Consider the following 10859-nt stretch of genomic DNA (forward strand, 5'->3'; position numbering starts at 1 on the left):
AGCCCCTCGGACCGGTAACACCCCGATACTGGCTTCAGTGTAAATAAGGAATGTTTCTTTATTCATACATACTTCAAAGTCCCATAATTTGGGGTATCACTGTACGACTCCCGCGTGAACCCCATTGTGGCAGCCCCCTTGGACCACCAGGAAACGTCCGAGCTGGCGTCTGCAGTGCCTCACCCCTGACTCCGCTGCGGACATGCCCAGGATTACACAATGCCAGGCAGCCTGGGGTCATGAGCTGGGATTAATGGGAAAAACCGAAAGCAGCCCCCGGCTGCGGTGACGTCATGGGAGTGCTGCCCCGGGGCGGGGGCGGGTCTGAGCGGCCCTACATAAGATGCCGAGGCAGAGGAGGGTGGACAGCAGTGGCAGTGACCCCCAGCAACACCTGGAACTCCAGCACTGCACGGAGCAGGAGGAAACACTCACATCTGGAGCTCTTGAATACCAGGGTACAGAATCTCCAGCACCTGGGGAGCCTAAGGGCCACATCTGGAGCACCTGCGTCTTGGGAGCCAGAAGAAAACGCCTGGAGAATCAGCACCTCTGGAGGTGAAGGGCAGCATCTGGAGTCCGGTCCCAGAGGAACATATCCACATCTGGGGCTCAGCTCTCAGGAGCCCGGCGGCAGACCCCATCCCTTGCACAAGAAGCGGGGTCCGAGTCCTCGCCCTCATCATGGAGGCGGACCCTCAGCACATGAAGACCCTTTATGACGCCCGGGGCTTCCTGACGGCGGTGCCAGTGCTGGACCCGGAGGAGCTGGAGGGCGCCAGGAGGGCCTTCGAGGAGCTGGAGCAGGAGTTTGGTAGGTGCAGGGAGGGCAGCCTTATCTCTAGAGCTTATTTATGCGGGCCTTGCGTCATGCTTGCATCATGCTAAGTGGTACATGCACGAGGCAAAGCCCCAAGACAAATTTATGAAGCCCCGCAAAGCCACTCTGCGTGGCCCTGCGCGGCTTCACAAATATGGAGAAAGGCAACTCAACGCAAATCGCTGCATTGCGTTACTCTGCGCCCGGAAGGCGTTCCATGGGCGTTGCGAAGGGTGTCGCAACTCATCGTTTTTGACGCAGATTTACAATGTCTTGTAAATCTAGGAATGTGTTAAAAATGATGGCTCCCAAGGTGAGGCCTAACGAGGAGAAATATCTTTATTTGGTTGTATCTTGTGTCTGGTGGCTGTATCAAGAGTATGATTGCTGTATCTGCTTTATGTTGCTTGTATCTTGTGTCTGGTGGATGTATCTGATTTATGTTGCTTGTGTCTGGTGGCTGTATCTGCTTTATATTGCTTGTATCTTGTGTCTGGTGGCTGTATCTGCTTTATGTTGCTTGTATCTTGTGTATGGTGGCTGTATCTGCTTTATGTTGCTTGTATCTTGTGTCTGGTGGCTGTATCTCCTTTATGTTGCTTGTATCTGGTGTCTGGTGGCTGTATCTGCATTATGTTGGTTGCATCTTATGTATGGTGGCTGTATCAAGAGTATAATTGCTGTATCTATTTTATGTTGGTTGTATCTTGTGTATGGTGGCTGTATCTGCTTTATGTTGCTTGTATCTTGTGTCTGGTGCCTGTATCTGCTTTATGTTGCTTGTATCTTGTGTCTGGTGGCTGTATCTGCTTTATGTTGCTTGTGTCTGGCGGCTGTATCTGCTTTATGTTGCTTGTATCTTGTGTATGGTGGCTGTTTCAGCTTTATGTTGCTTGCATCTTGTGTCTGGTGGCTGTATCTGCTTTATGTTGCTTGTATCTTGTGTCTGGTGGCTGTATCTGCTTTATGTTGCTTGTATCTTGTGTCTGGTGGCTGTATCTGCTTTATGTTGCTTGTATCTTGTGTCTGGTGGCTGTATCTGAATTATGTTGCTTGTATCTTGTGTCTGGTGGCTGTGTCAAGAGTATGATTGCTTTATTTGCTTTATGTTGCTTGTATCTTGTGTCTAGTGGCTGTATCTCCTTTATGTTGCTTGTATCTTGTGTATGGTGGCTGTATCTGCTTTATGTTGTTTGTATCTTGTGTCTGGTGGCTGTATCTGCTTTATGTTGCTTGTATCCGGTGTCTGGTGGCTTTATCTGCATTATGTTGCTTGTATCTTGTGTCTGGTGGCTGTATCTGATTTATGTTGCTTGTATCTTGTGTCTGGTGGCTGTATCTGCTTTATGTTGCTTGTATCTTGTGTCTGGTGGCTGTATCTGCTTTATGTTTTTGTATCTTGTGTCTGGTGGCTGTATCTGCTTTATGTTGCTTGTACCTGGTGTCTGGTGGCTGTATCTGCATTATGTTGGTTGCATCTTGTGTATGGTGGCTGTATCAAGAGTATAATTGCTGTATCTAATTTATGTTGGTTGAATCTTGTGTATGGTGGCTGTATCTTCTTTATGTTGCTTATATCTTGTGTCTGGTGCCTGTATCTGCTTTATGTTGCTTGTATCTTGTGTCTGGTGGCTGTATCTGCTTTATGTTGCTTGTATCTTGTCTATGGTGGCTGTTTCTGCTTTATGTTGCTTGCATCTTGTGTCTGGTGGCTGTATCTGCTTTATGTTGCTTGTATCTTGTGTCTGGTGGCAGTATCTGATTTATGTTGCTTGTATCTTGTGTCTGGTGGCTGTATCTGATTTATGTTGCTTGTATCTTGTGTCTGGTGGCTGTATCTGATTTATGTTGCTTGTATCTTGTGTCTGGTGGCTGTATCTGCTTTATGTTGCTTGTATCTTGTGTCTGGTGGCTGTATCTGATTTATGTTGGTTGTATCTTGTGTATGGCGGCTGTATCTGCTTTATGTTGCTTTTGTCTTGTGTATGGTGGCTGTAAAGAGGAGCAATATCTTTATTTCTACTTGTTTTTAACTTTCCATGTGTGTGCATTCTGCGGCTCACCTAGAAAGAGTAAAATGCCTCTATGGATTGTTTATATGCTGGAAGGTGCCCCTTCCTGCGCTAATACAATCCTGCTGTAACACAGGCAGTGCTGCACCATGGTGCAAGGGTGCCAGCGTTGACACTAGGCTGCAGAAACGGCGCCAGCGCAGGGAGAAAGGAAAACAATGCACCGTATTGGATAAATGCGGGCGTTCCTGCCCTTTTCCAGTGGCGCAGGACGGCGCAGGAATTTTTTTTGCTGCGCTGCTCGGTTCCACCATTCCCATATATAAGCCCCTCCGTTTAGAGGCCTCTCGGGGTAGAGACTAACCCCCCTCCTTGTGTCCCCTGCAGGCTGGGTCTAAACTGGGGTGGCAAGGTGAGCAAAAGAACGATGGATTGAACCCAGACCTCTTGACTGGGGGTGAATGTTTGATTTGCTTTGTATTCCGTCCATCATCTGTGTGTCTTTTCCTTTCTCACCCTACAGGGAAGGAGCACGCCCAGTACAGCCTCCACAACGCCCACCTGCGCCTGCCGTGGGTGCTAGGCCTCGCCACCCACCCGCACACCCTCCAGGCCATCACCGCCGTGCTGGGGCCCCACGTGGTCCTGCTGGACTCCAGGTTCATCTGTAAATACCCGGCCTCCGACGTGCCCCACCGAGGGAACAGCGCCCCCTACGTGGCCTGGCACCAGGACATCAAGTAAGTCAGACTGCGGGGTGCTGGCTCCAGGGTGGGGGAGGGGAGGGCTCAGCAGGGGTGATGTGTCTGTTTGTACTTCAAGGGTAAGGCCAAAGGATGGCATTCCTGCCCCCTCAGCCTGGTGAGGTCTGATTATCAGGCTACCTGGTGGGCACCATGTGGTGTTAAATACACAGGGCGGTGCGGGGTGCACACACAGCATAGATTACAGCATCTTTCATCTAGGCAGTACATGACGGCATAAGGCTGGCTGCACTACCAGACACACATCACCCTGTGTCATCCTGTGCCCTTGTGTGCCATCATGTGGCTTATTATGCCCTCATGCACCATCCTGTGCCATCATCTGCCATCCTTTCCCTCCATGTGTTATCCTATGCCCTTTGTATGCTATCCTGTGCCCTCATGTGTCACCCTCTGCCCTCATGTGCTATTGTGTGTCCTCTTGTGCCATTCTGTGCCATCATATGCCATCCTGTGCCCTCATGTGTCAAAATGTGCCATCCATGCCTTGATGTGCCATCCTGTGTCATCAATAGCCATCCTGTGCCCTCGTGTGCCATCCTGTGCCATCATGGGCCATACTGTACTCTCATGTATTATCCTGTACCTTCATGTTCCATCCTGTTCCCTCATGTACCATCCCGTACCCTCATGTGCTATCCTGTACCCTCATGTGCCATACTGTGCTCTCATGGGTTATTCTGTATCATCATGTGCCATCCTGTGCCATCCTATACATTTATATGCCATCCTGTGCCCTCATGTGCCATCCTGTGCCCTCATGTGTCTTCCTGAGCCCTCATGTGCTATGATGTGACCTCATATGCCAGCCTGTGCCCTCATGTGCCATCCTGTGCCCTCATGTGCCATTCTATGCCCTCATGTGCCATCCTGTCATGTGCCATCCTGTGCCCTCATGTGCCATCCTCTTGCCCCGGGGTCTGCCGTTGTTTGGCTGACAGTGTCCTCCTCCTTTTACTTCCAGGTATTGGGGCTTCGAGGGGGGCCCGGTGGCCTCAGTGTGGCTTGCCCTGGATGACGTAGACGCAGAGAATGGGGTCCTGCAGGTTATTCCAGGTATGGATAAACTCCCATAGTCAATGCATGCATCACAACAGCCTGGAGCTGTAACACTGATTGGCTGAGAATGGGGGATGGGCTAATACTCTACTGGTGAGCCCCAATGTAATCACATAAGAATCTAGGACAGGGCTCCACAGCATGGAGATAGACAGGCCATCTCTTTACCTTGAGCCCCAGTGTCGTGACATAGGGATCTGGGACAGGACTATACAGCAGGGGAGGCCATCTGTTAACCAAGGAGCCTAAATGTCGCGACATAGGGATGTGGGAGAGAGTTACACAGAATGGAAGACAGTGCATTCATTCACAATGAGTCAGAGTCCAGAAAAGCAGGGGTGCAGCAGGCTAATATTGTTGAAGCCCTTGGGCCTTGACTCAGTGGTGTTGACAAATTGTCTACTTCTCTATCGGAGTCAAGTGCTGTTCTGACACAGGGACGTTGTCTTTGTACAGAAAGTCTGGAGATAGAACGCGGGCTCCACACAGGTCCTGGCGCCCTCAGCACCATGTGGGTCACAACTATATCTCAGGATGGAGCAAGTCCATGCTGCTATGTACGAGCGCCCCAGTGTGATCGGAGGGAACCGTGCCAGGGTCGGATTGGTAAGGGGGCTCTCGGGCAATGGGCGATGGGCTGGTATCTGAGTTGCAGCTGTGGGCCGCTTTTTTGGGCAGCGTGGTGGCCGATATGGGCTGACTATGCTGCTCCACCCAGTGGGGGCCTGAGCAGCCTTTGCGGAGGCAGATGGACCTCCGTTACCCCCCTTTTACCAAGGGGGCTGAGGTATCATTCCCAGTCTCCGGCTGGCCCCGCCCATTAATGTATGCAGATTGAGCTGGGGCAGGGGGGCTGAGCTTAAGTGGCCTCACTTATATTCAGGTGTGGTTCACCAGTGTAAACTATTCCAACAACACAGAGTCCTAGCAACAATCATCGCATTTTTTAAATCTTAGTAAAGTTAAGATAAAACACACCTCTCTTATAGAAATCCCCCAACTTCTTTTTATAACACTTAAAACACTGAAGCAATGTTTTAAAAAAAGACGGGTGCGGATTTACAAGTCAATTGCGTCACATTTACGCCGTTGTTGCGTCACTTCTGTGACTCAGCGGCGGCGTAAACCATGCACCACGTTGCGACTTATTTACAACCTGACGCATCTAGGGAGATGCGTCATGTTGTGAAGCCCTGCACCACATTAAACCTGCGTCAGGTTTAAGGTATGCAGGGTGGGTGTTCCGTCAGAAAAAACCTCGTAAAAGTGACGGTGTGAAATCTACAAGATTTCACGGAGTCATTTTTCAGAGGCTGCTGCGACGAAACCTTACGACTGCTTCAAGCAGGCGTAAGGAGTGGGGCAGAACGTTAGGTATGGGCGGTCCCTGAACATTGCTGGAGTAGCGTTGCGCCTGCGACATGACTCCAGCCATGCACCGACCTTACACCATCAGATGCGACACGCATCTGTCTATCCCTGCGCCACGGTGTGCTGCATTGTAAATGCGACGCATCCGTGGTGGCGCAAGGAGAATTGCGAATCGCATTGTTACTGGCGCATCACTGCTAATCTGCAGGGATGCGCCAGTCCTTGTAAATCTTCCCCGCAATCCGCAAATGTGGGGCTCTTTTTTCAGGGTGCCCGGGCCAACTTTTTTCAAAGCCAATCAAACCCTGACCCGTGCTTTACTGTACAGCTGGAGCGGGGGGACACGAGGTCCTAACAGAGGGACGCTGCTTATGGTTCTACAGGCAGAGATGTCTTTGCCTGTAAACACGGGCACCACTGCCTTGAAAGAGTGATATTGGACAGTGTTGGCCAGACAGGGCTCTAGTAGGAGCCTACAATCTTCACCCAGATTAGTGTCAGAGGCTAGACTCCTGGGGGCTGTGGAGGCCTGGATGAAAGATCCCCGGGGTCCTCGCGGGGTTCTAGTGTTCAGAGATGGCTCTCTCTTTATTTAGAAGCCGCAGTCCTCTGTTAGATGAAAAACATCCTTTACCACGCGTCTTTTCCATGCATGCCTTTACCACGCTTCCTTTACCACGCAAATGCCTTTACCACGCGTATTTTCCATGCATAAGTTTACCACGCTTCCTTTACCACGCAAATGCCTTTACCACGCAGTCTTTTCCATGCATGCCTTTACCCTGCAGATGCCTTTACCACGCAGTCTTTTCCACGCAACCTTTACCACGCTTCATTTACAACCCAGATGCCTTTAACACACAGTCGTTTCCACGCATGCCTTTACCACGCTTCATTTACCACGCAGATGCCTTTACCACGCATGATAATTAAAGGTAAATGTGTTTATAATTATTGTGGGTGTGACCCGTGCTGACACCTCATTTTAGACAGAGGCGGGGACTGCATGAGTACCCAGGCCAGGAATCAGTGCCCCCCTTACTCCAACCCTCTTTTCTTCTGCAGGAAGTCACAAACAAGGTGTCCTGGAGCACCGCACAGCAATGACCCCCGGAAACATGCTGTCCACCAATCAGGAGATTCCGCGGCACTTGGTTGATGCAGAGAAGGCGGTGGAGTGTCCTCTTCAGGCTGGGCAGATGTCGGTGAGTTCACAGAGCTCTGTCGTTTCCTGTACTCATGTCTCACATTTGTGGTTATTCCCACAGGCAAACAAGCAAGGGGTTACTGCAACGTTACGAAGTAGCATGAAAAGCCATGATACTTGAGCCCGGTGCATTGTGGGTGTCAGGCAGACCAGTGATTCTCCCACTTATAAATGAGGCAGTCGGGAAGTGGCCGGGGCCAAGACATCCATCAATTTATGGCACCGCCCTTCCCATAATGAGCCTTTTGTCTCCATTACTGTGTACTCACAACCCCCTTAAAGGTGTCCCAGAATTGTGTACTCACAGCCCTCCTTAAAGGTGCCCCAGAACTGTGTACTCACTACCCCCCCTTAAAGGTCCCCAGAACTGTGTACTCACTACCCCCCCCCTTAAGGGTGCCCATGTACTGTGTACTCACTACCCCACCTTAAGGGTGCCCATGTACTGTGTACTCACTACCCCCCCTTAAGGGTGCCCATGTACTGTACCTCCCTGTACTTACAGCTTTCTTTGAGGGTGCGCCAGCACTGTGGACTCACAGCGCCCCATGATGGTGCACCAACCTGTGTACTCACAGCTTTCTATGAGGGTGCGTCAACTCTGTGTACTCTGTACTCACAGCTCCCCCGGGTGCACTCACACTGTGTACTCACAGCTTACCATAGAGAAGCGCCCACACTGTGTACTCACAGCTCCCCCTGTGCATGCACCCGCACTGTGTACTCACAGCTCCCCCTGGGGTGCACCAGCACTGTGTACTCACAGTTCCCCGGGGTGCACCCGCACTGTGTACTCACAGCTCCCCCGAGGTGCACCAGCACTGTCTACTCACAGTTCCCCCGGAGGTGCACCAGCACTGTGTACTCACAGCTCCCCCTGGGGTGCACCAGCGCTGTGCACTCACAGCTTTCCTTTGGGTGCCTCAGGACTAGGTACTCAGTTTCCCCTTGAGGTGCACCTCAAGGCGCTTCCTGTCTTTTCTCTGTCCCATATCCAGTGCTTAATTTGTGCCTGTGTTTTCCGGTGCTTTTCTGTAAACAAAGGCACATATGTCTGAGAAACCACCATATGGTGGCAGTGTGTGTGTATTTTTAACTAACTTTCATTAGTAGAGAACTAAATGATTTAATATAGCTTTAAAAAAATGACAAAACTTAAAGGTAAAAAAGTGGCGCGGGCAGTGCCAGCTGCAGTGGACCAGTGAGTAACACATTGGGCCCTGGCACTTACATTTTTGGCAGATAAGCACGGCTCATATCCTACATTTCTCTCGTCAGATCCACGACGGGCTGACAGTCCACGCCAGTGAACCCAACACGTCCCACAGACGCAGATGTGGCTTCGTTATTCGCTACGTCCCCACCACAGCCTACCCCGTGGAGGTGAGTACAATCCTCTCCTTCATACTGTCTGAGTATGAATGTGTGTCAGTGGGATTATTAGACGACAAGAGTGACAGTGTGGACTGTATGTGTTTGTGTGTGTGCATCCACGCATTTCTACTCGTAACTGTGTGTGTTTGGGGATTTAGATAGTTTTGGTTGTTAATTATGTAAGAGAGGCAGGTTTGAAGGTTCAATAGTTTGGGGATTTAGATAGTTTTGGTTGTTAGTTATATAAGAGAGGCAGGTTTGAAGGTCAGTTGTGGGATTTAAATAGTTTTGGTAGTTAGTTATATAAGAGAGGCAGGTTTGAAGGTTCAATAGTTTGCAGAGTTAGATAGTTTTGGTTGTTAGTTATATAAGACAGGCAGGTTTGAAGGTTCAATAGTTTGGGGATTTAGATCGCTTTGGTTGTTAGTTATATAAGAGAGGCAGGTTTGAAGGTTCAATAGTTTGGGGATTTAGATAGTTATGGTTGTTAGTTATATAAGAGAGGCAGGTTTGAAGGTTCAATAGTTTGGGGATTTAGATAGTTTGGGTAGTTAGGTTGTTCTATAAGAGAGGCAGGTTTGAAGGTTTAATAGTTTGGGGATTTAGTTAGTTTGGGTAGTTAGGTTGTTCTATAAGAGAGGCAGGTTTGAAGGTTTAATAGTTTGGGATTTAGATAGTTTTGGCCGTTAGTTACATAAGAGAGGCAGGTTTGAAAGTTCAAAAGTTTGGGGATTTACATAGTTATGGTCGTTAGTTATATAAGAGAGGCAGGTTTGAAGGTTCAATAGTTTGGGGATTTAGTTAGTTTGGGTAGTTAGGTTGTTCTATAAGAGAGGCAGGTTTGAAGGTTCAATAGTTTGGGGATTTAGATAGTTTGGGTAGTTAGGTTGTTCTATAAGAGAGGCAGGTTTGAATGCTAGATAGTTTGGGGATTTAGCTAGCGTTGGTTCTTAGGCTGTTTTGAAAGAGAGGGAAGGTTTATGGTTAGTTATTGTTGTAGAGTACACGCTTTAGAGATTCGGTTGATCATGCCCTTCTCTCCCTCACTACATGACACCAGTGTAGGTCCTCTATGATAAGGTCTTGTATTCTCCCACGTCTGAGTGCCCTCATTCTAATGCACTTCTCTCCTCTCTGATTCCAGGACCCCGAGCGCCCCCGATCCTTCCCCGCCACCGTGCTTGTTGCAGGAACAGATGAATTCCAGCACTTTACAGATCATGCACCCAACTTTTTCTCCAAGACCTTCTGACACCTCTGCAGAGCATCATCAGGAGACACCTTCCTCTCTTCATGTAATTCATAACTGCCAGTAACATGCTGCTGAATGGTGCAGGTTCATTCCTGATCTCAGATGGAGCCCTATAGGTTCAAATATGTATTTCCTCTTTTTTAACATCTTGCAGTGAGCCTCAATATTGTCTACAATAATGTTCGGATGGTAGGCCAAAAGGTGCTGCAACTGTTACCGTAAAACAAACAATTGCGGATTCAGAAATTGATAATGTGAATTCCTTTTTGCACTGCACTGCACTTTCATTAGAAAACACACGCCTGCATCCTGTTTTGGAATCTCAGCTGCCTGAGTATATGTAAATTTTATTTTATTAATGTTTATTTATTGAGCTAAACATACAGCTGGAAAACAGATTTACAGTCAAAAGTGCGAATGTCTTTTTGTATTCTATTTCTACAAAAGTAAAATAAAAATGTATCAATACATTTTGGATAAGAGTACCACTTTTGATTTTCAACACATCTTGATGATTCCAGCTTGAGAAATATGTAATGAGGAGGCTGGTCTCATTTTAAGCATGAATTTGGATACATGCCGGTACATGAGGAACTCTAGATCAATTTACTTCGATCTAGAAGTCTAGGGGACGTCCCACTAGGACCATCTTCACCCTTCCTCATCGCCACTGGCCACACTAACAAGCCCGCATTTTTACATATCGATCATTGAGTGACTATATATATACATCGGATATGATTGACATAAAAGAGGGGATATATCCTGTGGTAATGTTGCAGTTTTCATGCAGGATGCCTCTGACAAAGAGCTCGAGGCCCGAAACGCGTCTGCACTGGACTACTGGGTACATGTGATTCACTAAAGTTGCCTGTATCTTTGGCGCTGTTTGACGACTCATCACAAGACTTTCCAACGAAGGGTCACGGTGAGTCTTGTTGTGCATGGAAAGTTTCAGGGAGATCGGTCAAGTAGGGGCTGAGAAATAAGGGGGTCAACA

The 10859-nt window shown here is 48.7% G+C and overlaps 1 protein-coding gene across 1 annotated transcript; it reads left to right on the top strand.

Moving 5' to 3' along the window:
* The first annotated feature begins 684 nt into the window (after positions 1–684).
* Positions 685–9859, top strand: LOC147663451 (phytanoyl-CoA dioxygenase domain-containing protein 1-like). Its single transcript, XM_086950443.1, has 6 exons — positions 685–814; positions 3356–3572; positions 4561–4652; positions 7092–7231; positions 8512–8616; positions 9752–9859. Exons 1-6 carry the CDS (start codon positions 685–687, stop codon positions 9857–9859), a joined length of 792 nt encoding a protein of 263 aa, XP_086806569.1.
* Positions 9860–10859: the final 1000 nt, after the last annotated feature.

The sequence above is a fragment of the Lissotriton vulgaris genome, unplaced genomic scaffold (assembly GCF_964263255.1).
Source record: "Lissotriton vulgaris unplaced genomic scaffold, aLisVul1.2 SCAFFOLD_1791, whole genome shotgun sequence".
NCBI classification, from domain to species: domain Eukaryota; kingdom Metazoa; phylum Chordata; class Amphibia; order Caudata; family Salamandridae; genus Lissotriton; species Lissotriton vulgaris.

What these genes read in the sequence shown, in the direction of transcription:
- LOC147663451 (XM_086950443.1), top strand. Translation starts at nt 685, where the DNA reads ATGGAGGCGGACCCTCAGCACATGAAGACCCTTTATGACGCCCGGGGC. An exon ending in GGTCCTGCAGGTTATTCCAG is followed by an intron (nt 4,653 to 7,091) that starts GTATGGATAAAC and finishes TTTCTTCTGCAG; the next exon opens with GAAGTCACAAACAAGGTGTC. An exon ending in CCACAGCCTACCCCGTGGAG is followed by an intron (nt 8,617 to 9,751) that starts GTGAGTACAATC and finishes CTCTGATTCCAG; the next exon opens with GACCCCGAGCGCCCCCGATC.